At 42.6% G+C, this 20,045-nt stretch overlaps 1 protein-coding gene across 1 annotated transcript in view; it reads right to left on the bottom strand.

Annotated features, from left to right (window-relative positions):
• The window catches only part of DENND5B (DENN domain containing 5B), a 98,609-nt gene that overhangs the window by 18,764 nt on the left and 59,800 nt on the right, over window positions 1-20,045 (bottom strand). The window contains exons 11-13 of the mRNA XM_054718613.1: window positions 19,410-19,562; window positions 18,446-18,524; window positions 6,183-6,264 (exon numbers count right to left, since the gene is read on the bottom strand). Coding sequence (XP_054574588.1) covers window positions 6,183-6,264; window positions 18,446-18,524; window positions 19,410-19,562 — 314 coding nt within the window. The remainder of the gene's footprint in view (window positions 1-6,182; window positions 6,265-18,445; window positions 18,525-19,409; window positions 19,563-20,045) is intronic.

Raw genomic sequence — 20,045 nt, 5'->3', positions numbered from 1 at the left:
ACGAGAGAGAGAGAGAGAGAGAGAGAGAGAGAGAGAGAGAGAGAGAGAGAGAGAGAGAGAGATCCCTGCCTGGGGATGGAACCTGCAACCTGGGTATGTGCCCTGACCGAGAATGGAACCCACAACCTTTCAGTGTATGGAATGACTCTCCAACCAACTGAGCCACACTGGCCAGGGCATGTAGTCATACCATTTTAATCTGTTTTTAATTGGAATAATTTATTACAGATAATTATAAAGGCATTCAGCATAAATAATATCATACAAGTATTACTTCTAGTAAAATAGAGCCTGTTAATTCACAGAAAAGCATACATGGTGTGGTTTAAATAACTTATCTACTTGATTTAGTTTTTAACCTTGATACAAAGCTTTCTAATTTAAACAAGTTTTTTGGACTTTGTCTTATCTGATCATCACAGTAACTAGTGAGAGGGAGGACATCATTATTTCACTGTAAAGATGAGAAAATGGAGACTCCGTCAGACGGAGTGACCCACCCAAGGTCACAGAGATCACAAGTGTTATTCTAGAGGAGCCACCCATTTTCTTCCAGTCTCTTCTTCCTGGCACTCACATTCTTGGAGACGCTCCCCTTCCACAGACCCAGGAGACACAACTCCGGGGCCACCGGGACCCACGGCCCCATGCTCCTAACCCCTCAGCCAGTCAGATTTCCTCTCAGAAGCTGGGAATGAGTACCCTAACCAAGTGAGTTCTCACTGAATGCTTAAAATAAGACAGGATGTTAGAGCCAGGGCTTGGAGAGCATGTGCACAATACAGCCGGGAGGGAAGGGAGAGAAAGGGAGAAGCAGAGAAGATTTGCTTCCTGTGAGACAGAGAGTGACCTATGACATGATTGTTTCCATCCCAGCTGCAATTCTTGCTCTTGGATTCTGGAAGATACCCTTACATATCTCCAATAAATCCCATGTTTGCTGAAGCCAGTTCAAATGAGCTTCTTATTGTGTGTCCTGGGCTCCTTACAGCTGCTAAGCAATCTGGTGCCAAGACTCTGTTTCCCCAAACTGAATGATTTCTAAGATTGACAGCACCTAAATAAATGTAATCTACATTTCCTGGTGCTTATTTTACTGCATTAATAGTGAACCCTAGTAATATTCATTAGAGAAATAAAAGAATCAGCCAATTTTAGTATAAGCTCATATCCTGTACAGTCATAAAAATTCCTCAGAATAGTCCTTCCCAGAAAAGTGGAACATAATTATAATTTGAAAAATAACCTGTGTTTAAGGAAAATGGGGAGAATTGGAGTACACAAAATGAAAAGTATTTTATTTAGGTGGCAATCAGCATTCCCATCATAAAAGCATTTGTAACAAAATCAATCATGACTACTCAATTTTAGTGTTGAATAAAACCAGATGCTCATTAGCACATGTGTACACATTATTTATAAAAAGATAAAGTCACTTGCCAATTTACCCTCAAGTAACTTATCCCCATCTTTATATGTAAACTAGAGGCCCAATGCACGAAAATTTATGCACTGGAGGAGGGGTCCCTCAATGCGGCCTGCCCCCTCTCACAGTCCGGGAGCCTTCAGGGGCAGGAGACAACCTGGCGACCACAGGAAGGCGATGCCCCATCACACCTCTGCTGCTGCCACTGCCAGCAGTGCAAGCCTCGGCTGGCCTTGGTTTCCTGAAACTCAGGCAGCCCTGGGTGGCTGGGCAGCCGACATCGGAGGCTTGCCTGCACCTTGGGCCTGTCCTGGGTGGCTGGGGGGCTGAGGGAACTGGGGGACTCCAAAGGCAGGCGTGCGTAGCGGCCGGGCCCGACTAGGGGCGGACCTGGCCTTGCTGTGCGCCTGCCGCCTGGTGGGGCTGAGGGGACTGAGTGTCGCCATCTTGTGGCTGTGGGTGCTGCCATCTTTTGAGGGTGGGGCATCAATTAGCACATTCCCTCCTTATTGGCTGTGGGCACCGCCATCTTTGCAACTGTGTGAGGGTCAATTAGCATATTCCCTCTTTATTAGATAGGATAGAATATTTCTAGGATTTACTCACATCCTGTTCATTTGTTTACATATTCAGATTATCTATACTTGGATGATAGTATTCACAATCTCCTAGATGTTCTGCTATGCTCCGCATCATTAATTATATTTTGCCATTAAGAACATAAGGCCCAACAGCTAGATGATATGTGCAGAGCTACTTTGGAAAAAAACTGGCAATAATGGTACCACGACAACAATACTCCTCTTCTCTATGTAGATAATCAGTCCAGTTATTTACTGTCCCCAACCTCTCCCATTGGAACAAAAAGTCATTCTATAAGTGACAGTTTGGTGATATCTGGCAACTCTGAAAGTCTTGGGAAGGGGTCTGCGATACTAAGACAAAGGGGACAGCCTTCACAGGTGTCCTGGGCTCCTTATAGCTGCTAAGCAATCCAGTGCCAAGACTCTCGACATCAGTGAGAACTCCAAGTCCCTAAACTGCCAATGTATTTGCCTCAAGAGATAAACTTGAGAAGATGAGGTAAGGACAGAGGCATGTGCCCAACAGAGAGCATGGGCTCAGAGAGATATACTACCCAATCCTTAGAAAATACGCTTTTCCTTCAATTGTCCAGATTTAAAGAAATCAGAATTTAGAATATTACTTGGTGGTGTTCTTGGATCTACTACAGCAACTAGTTAAGTAGCAATTAGGGCTAACGTGAAGTACTAACCCAGAATTTGGAAACAGGGAAATAAGCCGGGCCACTGAGAGTTAAACTCTAAAGTAAACATATCACGAATAAGAACAACAATAAATAAAAAGGCAGAACGGAGCAGAGAAACGAGAGACACACACGGGCAGTGCTTCTGCAGGGCTTTCCTGAGATGACATCCGTCCCATGAGCACCACGATCGCTAGTTGGAAGATCGGAGATCAGGCTTCCACATCTCTGCTTCTGAGCACGATGCCTTCTGACTTTAATCTACCTTCCCCCTGAGCCTACCCATATCAATGAAAGAATGTCAAGTCATCTGTTAAGGAAATAATAAATTGGCTTCATGACAACTAGACAAGAGTGGATCCAGCCCATTATTTCACCATATCTCTTAGATGTCTAAAGTAAGCCTTTTGGGTTAGCAAGAGTCAGTTATCTGAGAGTCTAATTACATTTTGGTTTACTAATGAGTTGGTATCTGAGCTTATAAAGTTGAAGACGCTAGCTTCACATTTAAAGACCTATGGCTGTGTATGGCATAAGAAACTGGGAAGTCATACCCATTAGGACAGCTATTGTCCAAACAAACAAACAAACAAGCAAACAAAACAAGAAATAACTAGTGCTGGCGAGGATGTGGAGAAACTTAACACTTGTGCATTGCATGTGGGAATGTAAAATGGTGCAGCCTCGGTGGAAGACAGTACGATGGTCTTCAAAAAATTAAACACAGAGTTACTATATGATCAAGCAATTCCACTTCTGGGTATACACAGAAAAGAACTGAAAGCAGGGACTCAAATACATATGTTCATAGCAGCATTATTCACAACAGCCAGGAGGTGGAAACCACTCAAGTGTCTACTGATGAATAAATGGATAACAAAATGTGGTATGCACATACAATGGAATATTATTCAGCCTTAAAAAGGGAAATTCTGATATATGGTATAGATGAACCGCAATAACATTGTGCTAAGTGAAATAAAACAGATGCAAAAGGCATGATTCTACCTACATGAGGTACCTAGAATAGTCAAATCCATAGAGACATAAAATAGAGTCGTGGCTTGTCGGGGAGGGAGAATGGGGAGTGACTGTTTACATGAGTACAGAGTTTCAGTTTGGGATGACAAAAAAGTTCTGGAGATGGTTAGTGGCAATGGCTGCACAACAATGCAAATGTATTCAGTGCTACCGACTGTACATGTAAAAATAGTTAAAATGGTAAATTTTATGATATGTGTGTGTATGTGTATATATATAGTTTTAACCACAACTTTTAAAAAAGCCATAGAAAAACATAAATGGTAGAATCTAGGTGATGGGTATATGGATGTGTTTACTATGAAATCTTTTGACTTTGTTGCATTTAAAATTTTCTATAATAAAAAGTTAGGGAAGTCAGCTTGTCTTTTCTGGGCAAAGCCTTCCCACCTTACTAAGCACCTTTTTTAAAGTAATCAATCAATCAATCAATCAATTAAGGTTTTATTGAAAGCATCTATCATTTGGCCAAAACATCACTTTAGGATATTAGGGGGGAGTCTCTCAGATACTTTTGTAAGACAAAGTCTGAAAATTAAAAGCCAAAGTACCCTTAAGTGGGAAGTCACAGGACATCATTTTTTAAATTGAGTGTCCTGGACCAATATTGATTATCCAAGATTATACTCAACTCGAGGGGGGTGGGGGGTCCCTCAGCCCAGCCTGCACCCTCTTGCAATCCGGGACCCTTTGGACATCCCTCTCGCAATCTGGGACGCTGCATGCACCAGTGACCATATTTTTTTTTGTCCTGATTATGAAAAGTAGTACATAACATGATCCTTCTGAGGCAGTAGTACCATTTCCCCCATCTTATGGGTGGAAAAACTGAAGCAGAGAGAAGTTAAGTAATTGGCTTTGTCACACAGTAATAAGTGTCAGAATCAGGGCTGACCACAAAATGTGCAAGCCAGAGTCCATGCATGTCATCGCTGTATCATCCTGTTTTTTTCAGTGTTACAGTACCCTTGTCAGGTTTTAATTTTTAAATCTAAGAGACTGTTCCCAATATACAGGGTAGGACCCCTAGGCCTGGCCGGCAATCAGGGCTGATCTGTGGGGCGGCAGGCGGTGCAATCTGGGGTGGCGGGGGAGGCCCGCTGGCACCCGCCTTGGCTGGTGGCCTAGTGCCATCCGCTCGCCGGCCCCGACTGGGGGCAGCTCCTGCGTTGAGCATCTGCCCCATGGTGGTCAGTGTGCATCATAGTGACCGGTCGTTCTGCCAGCCGGTCAATTTGCATATTAGGGTTTTATTATATAGGATTATTTTTAGCCTGATGTGCACCCATAGACTATTGCTAGCCAAGGCAAGTGATCTAGACTTTATTGTAAGATCACCATATATCCAGGGGGAGGATATAGTAGGGCAAGCACAGAAATATTGGGACCAGGATGTAATCCAGGTGAGAAATTTTAGGGGCTTAGACTAGAGAGGTCACTGTTCATTGATCTAACAGTCAATGGAGTAAGTGAGCAGTAGTTACAACTATTCCTCTTATGCTGGCCATCAAAAGGAATCATAAGCCACACGAGGACAACCGCATGTCATCTACCAAGGAACATAACATTTAAGTTATTAGTATATAAACTTACTCAGATTATAAAAGCACGTACTTCTTGAAACTTTTTACAATAATAGACTATAGACTAATTCACTTAAATTTCACTTCAATGCTATAAGGTAGATAACTTCTTAAACCTCTGTTTGAGAGATGGGAAATTGAGGCACAGAGAAGTTACAAAAATTGCTTGGGGTCACACAGCTAGTAAGTGGTGAAGCCAGGATGTGTGACCACTCTACTGTGCTGCCACTCATAACAGTTATGCTTTTCAGTCACAAGTACCTGACAAATCAAATAAACATCCTATTAATATTACTAAAGCAATCAAGTTACAAGTGTTATAAATGTTGTAATATTCACGTTAAGCCCACCTGTTTTTAAGAGTTGACTAAGCATTGTACCTAAAATGTTTAAAAGAAAAAAAGCCTCTGCCTCCCTCATTCAATACATCTTCTTAGCTACACGGATGCCTTCTAATGATTTCTGAGGCCAGTAACGGCAAGTGATCTCTCTCAGATTTGCATTTGCTTCAAATTAAATCTGCTTGACAACAGTTTTTCTGCCAAGTAACTTGTCCTTATTTGCAGATTTTTTTTGAACTGTATTTGTGGGTAGCAAGTATTTAAGGAGGTTTTAAAAAGCTGAACAAAAGAAATTGTAAAATAATTTACGGCTCCTTTAAAACTCTTTTCAGTTGCGTTTTCCCTTTGGATTTAATGTCAGGAAAAATATAATAGTGTGAAAGTAAAATAAACAAGGTCATAAAAATGTGATTTTTGAGAATACAGAAGCCAAAAATAAACACAGCCAAAATCATTTGAGCAATTTAAGTGAAAGCCATAATATTTCAAAGTTACCACCACTTGCTAGCACGTATAACAAATACCTCATGTCTTGGATAAGGGAGACCCTGAGTGTTGGCAACATAACTCCTGAGTCAGATTTTCTTCTTTCTGGTCCCAGGGCAACTATGTAGAAAAATACCAGCAAAGTATTAGAAAAATAACAGTAAGGGAAAAAAAAATCTATATGATTCACATTCTATAAATAAATACTTTAAAATTACTTTTGAAGAACAAATTTTGAAGACAAAAGAAAAGATCAAATTGTTGTCACTTTATTAATGCAATAAATGGGCTATATTCTTTCCAGTTAATCTGGGGCTGTGTTTGTAAATTTAAAATGAATTATAAAAGCCCACTTAGCAACTAATGTAATGTGTGCAAATTCTGGCCATAATGGCCAGTCATTTTCTAAAGTTATTCATACTAATTGAACTGGATAATTACATGAAAGCAATATCTATAAATTAAGCTACTGAGCGTGTGAATTACCTCTGGGCTCATGCATTGCAATCACACAATCTCCCTATACACCAGGACTTCAGATTGCGTTGTTGCTTTATAACGTTGATGAGATGCCACAGGACCTAACTCTTGTTTATATCAATTGGCCTATGGTAAAAGGGGTTCATTATGTGTCGTTTCGCTTCAAGATGCAGAACCTAGCAATGACATTAAGTGAGGACTTACTGTACTTTGAAAGAATGTTTAAAAGGAAAATCTGAGAGTTTGGCCTCTCTAGGTTGGTAAATTTCTACTTTCAAGTTCAGAATCCAAACTACAGTATGCATATTACGCAAAACCTCTTCTGAAACCTGAATAGCTTACATTTATAAAAGAAGGAAAAATTATTCTATTATATAGCCATGTCTAAAGCAATCAATTATTTGCTAATGTATTATAGCGGGAGGGCTCAATCTCACTATAAGTGAGATGCTGTGGAGTTTTGTACTCTTCCTTTATTTCTATTTCCCATCTGCAAGTAAAAACAAAATTGCAACACCACACTTAGCAAATACCATGAACAAACATGGGTTTGAACTGCACAGGTCCACTTATACATGGAGTTTTTCCAATAAATATATTGGAAACACTTTTGGAGTTTTCCTTACTCCTTTTTAAAAATTTTTAATTTTATTTATATATTTTTATTGATTTCAGAGAGGGAGAGAGAGAGAAGCATCAATGATAAGAGAAGATCACTGATTGGCTGCCTCCTGCACACCCCCTACTGGGGATCAAGCCTGCAACCTGGGCATGTGCCCTTGACTGGAATCAAACCCGGGACCCTTCAGTCCCCAGGCTGACAACTCTATCCACTGAGCCAAATCAGCTAGGGCTATTTTATTTTTTAGTTAGAGTTGAGGTACAGTATAGCTTCAGGTGCACAACTCAGTGATTGGACATTTATATAAGTTACAAAGTGATCATCCTGATAAATCTAGTACCATCTAACACCATACATAGTTATTATAATACTAGAGGCCCGGTGCACGAAATTCATGCACTCGGGGTGGGGTGGAGCTCAGCCCAGCTTGTGCCCTCTTGCAGTCTGGGAGACCTCAGGGGATGTTCGACTGACGGCTTAGGCCCGCTCCCCGGGGGAAGCGGACCTAAGCTGGCGGTTGCACATCCTTAGCACTGCCACGGAGGTGGGAGAGCCTCCCACCACCACAGCTGCACTCGCCAGCCGTGTGCCGGGCTTCTGGCTGAGCGGCACTCCCCCATGGGAGCGCACTGACCACCAGGGGGCAGCTCCTGTGTTGAGCGTCTGCCCCTTGGTGGTCAGTGTGCGTCATAGCGACCGGTCGTTCTGTCGTTCAGTCTATTTGCATGTTAGCCTTTTATTACATAGGATGGTCTTTGGTTAATTACCTCCCACTCACCCACCCACGATCGGGGCCAGGGAAGGATGCGGGAGATTGGCCAGCTGGGGAGGGACCGCAGGAGGGCTCCAGGGCATGTCCAGCCCATCTCGCTGAATCCCAATTGGCCGGACCCCAGCAGCAAGCTAACCTACCAGTTGGAGCATCTGCCCCTTGGTGGTCAGTGAATGTCATAGTGACTGGTTGACCAGTCGACTGTCTGCCAGGTGGTCAGTGCATGTCATAGCAGTTGAGTGGCCTTAGCATTTCATTAGCATATTATGCTTTGATTGGTTGAGTGGACGACCAGACACTTAGCATATTAGGCTTTTATTATATAGGATTATATAGGATTAATGACTATATTTCCTCTGCTGTACTTTGCATCCCCATGACTATTCTGTACCTGCTAATTTGTACTTTTTTAAATTTAGTGTTTAAAGTATTACATATGTCCCCTTTATCCCCCAGTGTCCTCTCCCAGTCCCCCCGCTCCCCAGTTTTCCTTACTTCTGTGAAGTAGTTGTATTGATTACACTATGCTACTATAAAGCAATCATATTGTTCTTGTTATCAATGCATTCATTAACTGATATACCTGTAAATAAATATAAATTTGCTTTTCCCATTATCTTTTCATTTCTGATGTCTCGTGTTAGTAATATGTATAAAATCTACAGTGTCTTGCATCATATAAGACAATCTTAATGTAGGTACTGACAGATGACCCATCCTATAAACAGATGACATAAACTAAACTTAGGTATCGATAAATACAGTACAGTAAAAGCATTTTCCCTTCATGCTTTTCTTCATAACATTTTTTTCTGTAGTGTACTTTATTATAAGAATACTAGAGGCCTGGTGCACAAAATTCATGCACTGGGGGGAGGGGGGTGACCCTCAGCCTGGCCTCCACCCTCTCACAATCTGGAACCCTCAGAGGATGTCCAACTGCCGGTGTAGGCCCCTGAGGGGTCCCAGATTGTGAGAGGGATGAAGCAGTGCACCAAGCAGCAGGCAGCCAGGGAGGAGTTAGAACTGGGGCTGGGCACCACACCGCTCATGCTCATCCCAGCCTGCTGCATCTGCTGCCACCACCCCTCGGTAGTTCTGCCACGGAGTCAGGAGAGGCTCCTGCCACCACAATTGCACTCACCAGCCGTGAGCCTGGTTTCTGGCTGAGCAGTGCTCCCCCTGTAAGAACACACTGACCACCAGGGGGCAGCTCCTGCTTTGAGCATCTGTCCTGGTGGTCAGTGTGCATCATAGTGACTGGTTGACAGGTTATTCCGTCGTAATGGTCGTGTAGGCTTTTATATATAAATATATATATATAGTATATAATACATATAACATACAATATATGTGTTAATTGGCTGTTTTTATTAATGGTAAGGCTTCTGGTCAACACTAAGCTATTTATTAGTAGTTAAATTTTGGGGGAGTCATGTTATATGTGGATTTTTGACTATATGGGGGTTGGCGCCCTTAACTCCTTTGTTGTTCAAGGGACAACTGTACATCAATAACACCAGAATTTAGGATGTGGGTTTTGCTGTATATGAAACCTGTATTTTCTCAGTCTTTAGATTCATCCTACTTGGGGGGGGGCTAGGATATAATATGGAAAAACAAATCTGTTTGAAGCTGACACTGAAGGAAGATGACAGGGAACATTTTGTTGTATTAGGATCTGCATGTTTTGGCGCTTGGTGAGAGAGGCGGGGCTGACACTCGGCAGGTATAAATGAATACTGACAGGGCTGCTTGGCAAAGAAAATGTGGCCAGAACAACCTAAAGGCAGTTCTTTGAGGGCCTTCCATACAGGGTGGGTGATAAGCATGCCGTTGGTGAAGGCACTCTTGGGAGGAAGTTTTCAATGGGTCACTGAAAATACTAGTTCCTCTTGATACGCAGGAGGTAAAAGACCCTAAGGAAATTGTCCCAGAGACGATGCTGTGTCTTCCTGAGACCACCAGTACTTCAGTGTGTTATTCATGAAAGAACATCTCTCTTTCGGGAAATAAAGTAAAATACAATCTAGATTATTAGACAGCATGAAAGAGGGCCACCAAGTGGTGAGAAACAGGTTGAGAAGAGGAAAAAGACAGCATGAGGTAGGAGAAAGGAGCTGACACCATACTGAGCAAGGTGGCTTAGGAGACATGACAACGAAGGAATCATGCCTGTGGAGCAGAGGACAAGCGGCAGGCTTAAAGAGGAGCCTGGCATTTCAGACAGCATCCACAATAAGAGCAGCCACAGGCCCGGTGTGTTCTGGGAATCCCACTTTGGGACCCTATATTCTAGCCACCCCTCTCTGATCAGTGTTCCCTAAACATGCGACGTGCTCATCACATTTCCATGCAGTCTGTTCAAGTCTTTGGCTTATCCTCTGGCATTCCGTATCTTTCTGCTTGTTTACAGCCTACTTGTTACTTGAGAACAGTACAGATGAATGGTAAGAACAAGGCTTTTTCAAGCCCTATAGAAAACATAACAGCTCACTGATTGTGGGCGAGTGACTTAAACTCTCTATGGTCTGTTTCCTCATCTGCAAATTAGGAACAGTAACAGTATCTACCTTATTCAGTTAGATGTAAAGCACTTAGAATAGTGCCTGGCACAAACTAAGTCCTCCATAAATAAACTTTAGCTTAATTCTGCCTTTGTGTGAAAGCACATTCTGCATATTCTCTCTGCCCTCGGTACCCTATTAGATATCATTCCCTCTCTTCAACAGGACCTGTGAAACTGAACACCTACCATAAACAAGCCACAATTTAACATTTCTGTTACTCCTGTGAAACTGTATGCTTCTTAAGGCTTGGTCAGATCCTAGTCTTAGAATAGCCAGAGGGCCTAGCAGAGGCCCCACACAACATACACGCTCAACAAATACTCATTGAGGGAGATGAGACTATTTAGGGCCAAATGGCAGAACCTTAAAAAATGTTAGAAATTTACAGAAATCCTAGGGAGGGAAGAGGGGTTTTGAAAAGACATGCTATGCTCCTGAGTACCTTTTTATCAGCTAGAGTGACAGTGTAAAAGAAATAAGAGAGATGAGCTACGAGCTATGCCAAAGGCCAATGTGTAGCAACCAGGGAGAATAAAGAGGAGATAGGTACAGTAGTGGAAAACACAGGACTTAATAGTGATCAGATATAAAGGGCAAGTAAGACTCAAGAGTAAAAAAATATATATATTAGATACGGATATAAAATACATATTATTCTAATTATAGCTTTCCTTTGAATTTTTTAATTGTAATTTTGCAGGTGAAGAAACGGAGGTTCAATTAAGAGCCCCACCCAATCATACACATTCATTAAAAGGGGCAGAGTGTTCTATGGCATGCCCGGTGGGCTTCTGTTACATTGTAGACTTTCCAGCTTCTAAGCTTGACTGTGAGAAGGGTGCTGATGCCATTAAGTCAAGTGGAGAGAGAGCCTGGTAGGGACTGGAGAGAGAGGTGCTGAAATAATGAGTTTGATTTAGCACACGTTGGGTCTGAGGTCCCAAGGGGCCATAAAAAATGCATGTGTAGGTGGTACAAACTGATGGATGACAGAGGGAAGGTGGGTGGGGTGGACCGGATGAAAGAAGGTGAAGAGAAAAGCCAGAGCATATATGCCTAAGCCATGGACACAGACAACAATGTGGTGAGGGCCAGAGGGAAGGAAGGGCAGGGTCTGGGTGGAGGGGGTCAAAGGGAGGAAAATGGGGACATCCTACCTAATAATAGAGTAATATGCAAATTGACCGTACCTTCGCCACACCCACCAGCCACGCCCACCAGCCACGCCCACCAGGAAATCGTCGCAGGGACACTGGGGTGCGGCGGAGCCCAAGGCCGGGAAAGCCTCGGGCACCAGCGGGGAGCCTGCACAGATCGCAGGCAACGACCAGGGGGCCGGCTCCTACGATCCTTAGCAGGGACGCTGGGGTGCAGCAGAGCCCCTGAAAGAAGGCAGAAGGCGGTGGCCACAGCCAAGGCCTGGGTCCCCGGTGCCGGCAGAAAACTGGTGCAGGCAGCCAGGTGAATGAAGGTCTATTGCACGAATCTTCGTGCAAATGGGCTGCTAGTCTGTAATAAAATGTCAACAATAAAAAAAACACAGATGTCTAGGAACTAGGGCTGGAGAAAGAGATTTGTGAATAATCTGCTAATGGTGTAGCTGGATGATGACACTGCAGTAGGCAACGGTAGTCATTATGGTTTGAATTATGTCTCCTGAGAAAATGCCGAAATGCCAATACCTACGAATTTGACATTACTTGGCAACAGGGTCTTTGTAGATGACCAAGTTAAGATGAGGTCATCAGGATGGGCCCTAATCCAATGTGACTAGTACTTATAAAGAGGGGAATTCAGATGCAGAGACAGTCATGTGTGGAGAAGAGGTGTGAAGACACAGGGAGAATACCAGCTCCTGGCCATGCGGTTCGTCTCAAGTTTAGACCATCAGAAGCTAGGCGCGAGGTGCGGGACAGATTCTCCTCAGAACCCTCAGAAGGACCGCCCCGGCTGACACCTGGATTTTGGATTTCTAGCCTCTAGAATTGTGAGACAATAAATTTCTGTTGTTTGAGTCGACTAGTTTGTGGTACTTTATTACAGTAGCCCAGGAAACCAACACAGTAGTTTACTAGTGACTTTCCAGGAAACAGTTTAGAAGCCTGGGAGTAGAAGGCAGATAGGAGTTAACCCTTTGTACGCCATAAGCGTCTATAGACACAAGCGGCGGACCTTCCCCACACGCCACGCACGTCTATAGCAGCAAAAAAGTAAATAAATAAAAATAAAAAATAGCAATATTACACTTGGTGATTTCCAGTTACAGGTAATCAGGCAATTAATTCAAAAACATAAATTAGCACGACCTGAGAAAAGAAAACGTTATACCATTGACTTGCCATCCAGATTATATGAATGACATTTTTTGGGGAATATCTGATTGGGGAAAAAAAAAATCTATGTGGAAAAGGTGTTTGGTATGCTCTTCTTCTAGTATTGGTACAAAACAGCGAAAAGAAACCAGATACTTTTGTAAACAATGTAATGTTCCATTATGTGTTGTACTATGTTTCGAACTTTATCATACACTGAGGCGAGTTTAATTTTTTAAATAATAAGTAAATGTAAATAATACTTTTTTTCAACTGTGTATGTGCTACGTAAAAATAACTTAAAATGTTCTTTGGAAGAATTAAAAAAAAAAAAAAGATTTCCCTAAGTGGCAGCCCTGACCAACTTTAAAATCATTTTTTTGTGAGAATTTTCAACTGAAAATATTTAAGAACACCTGAATTGTAATATACTTATTTTTTATAATATTCATTGCAAATTGATTTTTTTAAATTAAATTCAAAATATCGTGGCGTGTGGGGATGGTTTCCGTTTTGGACGCGTGGCAATTAACTGGTTAAGAAGTGAAGTCATACTTTATTTATTTATTTTTTAAAATATATTTTATTGATTTTTCACAGAGAGGAAGGGAGAGGGACAGAGAGCTAGAAATATCGATGAGAGAGAGACATCGACCAGCTGCCTCCTGCACACCCCCCACCGGGGGATGTGCCCACAACCAATGTACATGCCCTTGACCGGAATCGAACCTGGGACCTTCCAGTCCGCAGACCGACGCTCTATCCACTGAGCCAAACCGGTTTCGGCTGAAGTCATACTTTAAATGCAGAGATCTAAAATCTAAGGTTTCCATGGAGTCTACTCCAGAAGAGAAATGTATAAACTACTTAAATGTATGCCTCTATACTACTTCTTACTTCAATACACTTAAATGCAGTAGGCTACCCTCTCCTTCAGGAAAACCCTCGCGGGTTAATACTCAGCCACAGGAACTCCCTTTGTGTATCTGCCTGAATCAGTGCTTTCTGTACAGGCAGCACCTTTGCAGAGACTATGCACTGTTTTTTCAGAACCATCTATAGTCTATAGGGAGGCAAGTCATTAACAGAAAACTTTTGATGAAGATCAGATGATTGAAGAGTGACTCAAAATTTTGGGGCTAGATCTAGAATAACCCCTTAAAAGGAGTATCTCCATCCCTTTCTGCATCCTACCCTAGCCCTTGTCAATTGACTTAAAAAATCCATTTAAAACCCTGTCCGGGCATGCAACAGACTGACGTATTTCAGAGGAAAGGGGGGCAGGAAGAGATTCCTCAATGAACTTATAGGCATATATGCATAGCCCATGGACAGATAATAATGCTGGGAAGACCTGGGGAGGGGGCAGGAGTGGGGTAGAGTGGGTCAATGTGGGAGGGAAAGGGGGACATCTGTAATACTTTCAACAATAAAGATAAATAAATAAAAACAAACACTGGCCGGTGTGCTCAGTGGTTAGAACATCGCTCAGCCTGTGCAACCACAGGCTCATGAGTTTGATTCCCAGTCAAGGGCATGTACCTGTGTTGGAGACTCAATCCTGGACTCAGTTGGGGCACATGCAGGAGGCAACCAATTAAAGTGTCTCTCTCACATTGATGGTTCTCTCTCCCTACTTCCCTCCCTCCTTTCCACTCTCTAAAAATCAATGAGAAAAATACCCTGTGAAGATGAACAAAAAATAAAATAAAATAAATATGAAATAAAAATCATTTACAGTTTAGTGGAACCTTGTTTGAGGATGCAAGCCTGTGTCTAAGGTGGCCAACATTTTTAAAAGTAGAAACTTTTGTGTGATGTGTCAAGAACAGTCCCCTTCCTTAGGACCAATTGCAGTCTGAGGTCCTTTATCCATAAAATGACTTCAAACTACTATGTGCAGGGACACAGACAAAACCTGACTAGGTCAAAATCAAGATTGTCTGAAAGACACGGAGGAAACTCAAATGGACATTACTAAGTGCAAGAAGTAAATGTGAAGAGGCTATATACAAAATGACAGTCTGGATAAGATAAAACTATGGGAACAGTGAAAAGGTCAGTTGCCAGGGGTTGAGGGAGGGAGAGATGAACAGAGCACAGAGGATTTCAGGGCAGTATAAGGGTGGCTACATGTCATTACCTATTTGTTTAAACTCAGAGTTCAATGCCAAGAGTGAAATCGAATGTAAACTACAGACTTTGGTTGATGGTTCACCAATTGTAAGAAATGTACCAGTTTGGTGGGAGATGCTGATAATGGGGGAGGCTATTCATTGTGTGTGTGTGTGTGGGGGGGGGGAGACAAAGAGGGTATATGGGAAATCTCCGTATTATCTGCTCATTGTTGCTGTGAACCAAAAGCTGCTCGAAAATATAAAGTCTGCTAAAAAATACTAAGAAAGTCGACCCTGCTATGGTCCTCTTGCTAAGACAAATCTTTTCCATTCTTCTGCAACTCTTAAATGTCTCTGACTCCTGTATAGTGCTGCTTTTGAAGGAGTAATGATCTATCATCTAGGCTCATCCTGGCTGAATGTTAATAAGAGCAGTGCTCAGCCCTGGCCGGGTAGCTCAGTTGGTTAGAGCTGTGGTCGGCAAACTGCGGCTCGCGAGCCACATGCGGCTCTTTGGCCCCTTGAGTGTGGCTCTTCCACAAAATACCACTGGCCTGGGCGAGTCTATTTTGAAGAAGTGGCGTTAGAAGAAGTTTTAAAAAATTTGGCTCTCAAAAGAAATTTCAATCGTTGTACTGTTGTATTTGGCTCTGTTGACTAATGAGTTTGCCGACCATAGGGTTAGAGCATTGTCCCAATATGCTAAGGTTTCGGGTTTGATCCCTGATCAGGGCACATACAAGAATCAACCAATGAATGCACAAATACGTGGAACAACAAATTTTTCTTTCTCTCTCCCTTTCCTCTCTCAAATCAACCAATAAATAAGATTTTAAAAAGAAACATGTAGAGAATAATAAAACAAAACAAAACAAAACAGTGTTTAAACCCATTGTGACTCTATGGAGGATCTTTCCTTAATCTGAAAATGCATTAATTACGAAGCTTAATAGTTAGCAAACAAAAAGTATTTTTTGAAAAACCAAACCAAACCAAATAAACCACCTGGATTTAAAAGCAGACAGAACTGCTCATTTCTGTACAATTAGGACACACTGTTTCTCAATAATAAAATATCTCATTTTTAAACTGATGTGTTTATATGTATTTCACACTGTCATATTTTTAAATCCTAACTTCATGGGCTGAATCATCAAAAGTGTTAGAGCAATATTTATAAAATCCACTCCTCCAAACAGACAATAATTTGATTTCAAAAGCTGCATGGTTTATATGTATCCTCTTAAGGGTCAGTAAAATATTTAGCTTATGTTCACCTGTGCTTCATTAGCCCTTCAGCACCTCACAGTGCAGCACCGTGACTGCACGGGGCTTTGACACTCGGCATTTCTTAGCCTTGACTTCAGAGTTTTGCTGGTCCCATGACTGACTGACTGGAGGCCACTGGAAACAGCTGGTTCTCTGGGCTCCAGCTCACCCACCCAACATTTGACCTGCCAACGCCACCAAGCTGCCAGCGTTGCCCAGCAGCTGCTGTTTAACAGCTGGACAGTCTCACATGCCCCACTTGGCGCAAGAGGCAAAGGCTTCTACCTCCCAGCCTTAACTGAGCTTGGCTTTCCAGCATTTCATCCTAAAAAATGGCCAATTTGCCCCCCTAGGAATTTATTTTTTTCTAATTAGGGTAGGGTAAGCTACTTTAGTTATGGTCTTATGGGCTGAAAAGCTACATTTTCTATGAACAGAGGTTAAGTGTTACAGAGAGTACATGCCAATGCATTTTTACTTTTTCAACAGAAAAATGGGGCAAAGGAGATGGACACTAGAGAATGCTTTTAAAGTGGACCTCAGTCTTTATAAATATAGTTACATTTTGGGTCTTTAGAATCATAACATCCTTTTAAGAGGGGCTCTAGGGGAATGCAGTATCAAAGTCATATTCCTAGCTTGGCCAGTGTGGCTCAGTGGCTGAGCGTTGACCCATGAACCAAGAGGTCATATTTCAATTCCCCATCAGGGCACATGTCCATGTTTTCGGGCACAATCCCCAGTAGGGGGTGTGCAGGAGGCAGCTGATGATTCTCTCTCATCATTGATGTGTACTTCTTTCTCCCTCTCCCTTCCTCTCTCTGAAATCAATAAAAACATATTACAAAATTTTTTAAAAATCTTATTTCTAGCTGTTTCACTGGCTACATTTAAAAACTAGGTTTCCTACAATAAGCACCACATTTAGGGTAGTATTGTGCTCTAGCAGCAGTGAGGGGAATAAAAATAGAGTGCTTTAATCCTATTTGCAAGGCTTTATTTCTTTTCTTTCTTTCTTTTTTTTTTTTAAGCAATTGTACACAAGGCTTTTTTTCTTAAGCTGGAGATTGGCTTATGATTTAAAATAAATTTTTTATACTTCTGAATGTCTAAAAAAAATCTGTAATTTTAGAAAAGTTTTCCAAATTCAGTATAAAACATTCTATCTCTACTAGGCTTTCCACTGTTCTACTTTTTGAGAAACAGATGGCTATTTTACATAAAGAAAAGCAAGCTCCTTGTTGTGAAAAATAACCCAGTTATCTAGGAATCCTACATAACTCTAATTAGCTAAAGAAGTATGACACTTCTAACAATGATGTCCTGTTATAAACTGATGAAGAAATCTCACTCCTGAAGATTTTGGAGACAAATATGCACATTGTTTCCCCTGAAAAACGAATGATGGTTATAAAACTTTTCTTTCAGAAAAAATCACCCTAATACTGGTGAGAGTAAGGTATACAGTAAATCTTCACTTAATATCGGTAAGTTCTTAGAAACTGTGACTTGAAGCAAAATGATGTTACCCAAAATGACAAAACCCACGTTACCATTAAGAAAACAAGTAAGATGATTTTCCAATCTGCTTATTCTAGTTCAGGGTCACAGGTGGCTGGAGCCTAGCCTGGCAGAACAGGGGTACAGTGGGAGCCCACCCTGGACAGGGCGCCTCTCCGTCGCAGGGCGCACTCACACCCACGCTGACGCACAGTGGGACAACTTAGACGCAACAATCCACCTCACACACACACCTTTGGGATGTGGGAGGAAACAAGTCCCCGGAGACAACTCCACAGAGACAACGGCCACGGCCAGGAACTGACTTGTTCTTCATCAACGTTATAACGAAACAACTTTGAAAAAATGACATTATTTGAGAACACTGCTCCACTTGCATGATCCTTTACATGTGTTATCTTATTTGATCAACATTACAGTCTTGGCATAGACACTATTATTTTTTCTGTCTGGTGAATGAGGAAGCTGAAGATCAGAAAGGCTTCACAGCTAGTACACAATACTGCTCCTTCTACTTTACCCCACTACTGACGAGATGGGGCTAGTTTGAGTGGAGAGAGAGGTAGAGACAAAGCTGACTCTTCACGTGGTCCCATGCTGCCTCTTCTGTAGAAACAACCAAACCAATGAACTCTCACCTGGTGACTCTGCAAGGTGCTCTTGTTTCTCTTCTCTGTCCTGAAACTGAATTAAATGCGACCACAAAGCCGACTTCCCCTGAAAGTACAAGGGATATAAAATTTTTCATTTTATAAGAAATAATTCATAAAAAAATAATTTCTCATCAAAACCATTCACGTTGAAACAGCCACTGTGAAGTTTGGCGACCCAAGCGCATCTGTTCCTAGCTGTGTGACGCCCCGAGCGCGTCACTCCACGTGTAACGAGGGTCATTCTTTGCCTCACTGAGAACACTGGCAACGGCTGGGGACGGCAGCCACTAAGCACGAGGCCAGAAGTGGAGGCACACAGATCGCTGACTCCGGCTTGGTTGTTCCTTAGTTGTATGTGTTTAGGACTCTCTATATTAGCCACACCAGAAACCAGGGAATTAAGAGGCTCTAGCAGCACATGATGTTTTTGCACATCCATATACAAAATATGTTTCAATATATGGAATGGCAACCAGAGAAGAAAGTTGGGACAAGAGGAGAAAGAGAGAAGGGAAAGAAGGAAGAAATATGCACCCAACAGAAACAGAACGAAACAGCACAAAACCAGAAAGGGACAGGAGAGAGACAAAAGCAAAGAAACCAGCTCAATTTTTTTTTTTTTTAAATTTTCCATCCTGAATAACTAGATAACATGAAATGAAGTGCTAATTCTGGCCGACAGACGTCTTTGCTGGACAGTGACAGCAGGCCCTGAGTGGCATCCATGGGGGCAGAGAGTGGGCTGCTTCATCCTTTCCTGTCGAACAGGAAAGAGCCGGCCGCCTCCTAATCACGGGGTTATGTTTTCTTTTTCTGGAATCCAAACGCCCGGGGTGAGTTTCTAGTCATCCTGGGACAAGGAAACCGACCCTTTCATTATGATGGCGTCCTTGTCTCCTCCTCCATTTCCTAACAGGGCTCCTAACCACCGGGGCGCGGAGACGGTTACCTGCTTGACCAGCAAGCCGTGGCTCCATATCCTCTCCAGGAGGTCACAGAGGCTGGCGATCAGGGTGTTCTCCTCCAAGCCCGTGATGCTGGCCTCTCCGTGGCCCAGCTCCACTGCTTCGTGGCCCATCTTCTCCACCAGCATGCGTTTGGTCTGCAAACATCGCGTGTGGCCACCAGTGTTATCCCAGCAGCGAGGCCAGAGCCCAACAAGTCCGTCACCGGGTCAGGAGGCCTGGGGTCCCTGCATTACACTTCTAACTGCAGAGTTTTAGTCACCCTGGGAAAAGTGTCTTAATCTCTGCGGTCAACTCACTGGAGTGGTATCATGTATGCTTTTACTATTTTGTCAGAGAAACAGAGGGTCACTAAGGAGATATTCTGAAACCATTTTAAAGTACCCCCATGTAAACATGTAAATGTTTATGCACGACACTTTTCAGATTACTAACTTGAGTAACGCTGAGGAATTACACCAGACCTAGAAAATGCACTGTCAGAAGCTAAAACCCCACCCTGCCACCACAGCTCTCCCCACTGCCCCCCGCCTTAGCAAACGGACAGTATTTGCACTTAGTTCTGATTGCACTGAGGCAGAAGCCACAAGACAAAGCAGAACTCTCTAATTAGGAGTGCA

Source organism: Eptesicus fuscus, chromosome 7, assembly GCF_027574615.1.
Source record: "Eptesicus fuscus isolate TK198812 chromosome 7, DD_ASM_mEF_20220401, whole genome shotgun sequence".
Taxonomy (NCBI): domain Eukaryota; kingdom Metazoa; phylum Chordata; class Mammalia; order Chiroptera; family Vespertilionidae; genus Eptesicus; species Eptesicus fuscus.
Note: the sequence above shows the minus strand (reverse complement) of the source record. Positions and strands in the feature narration are given on the sequence as shown.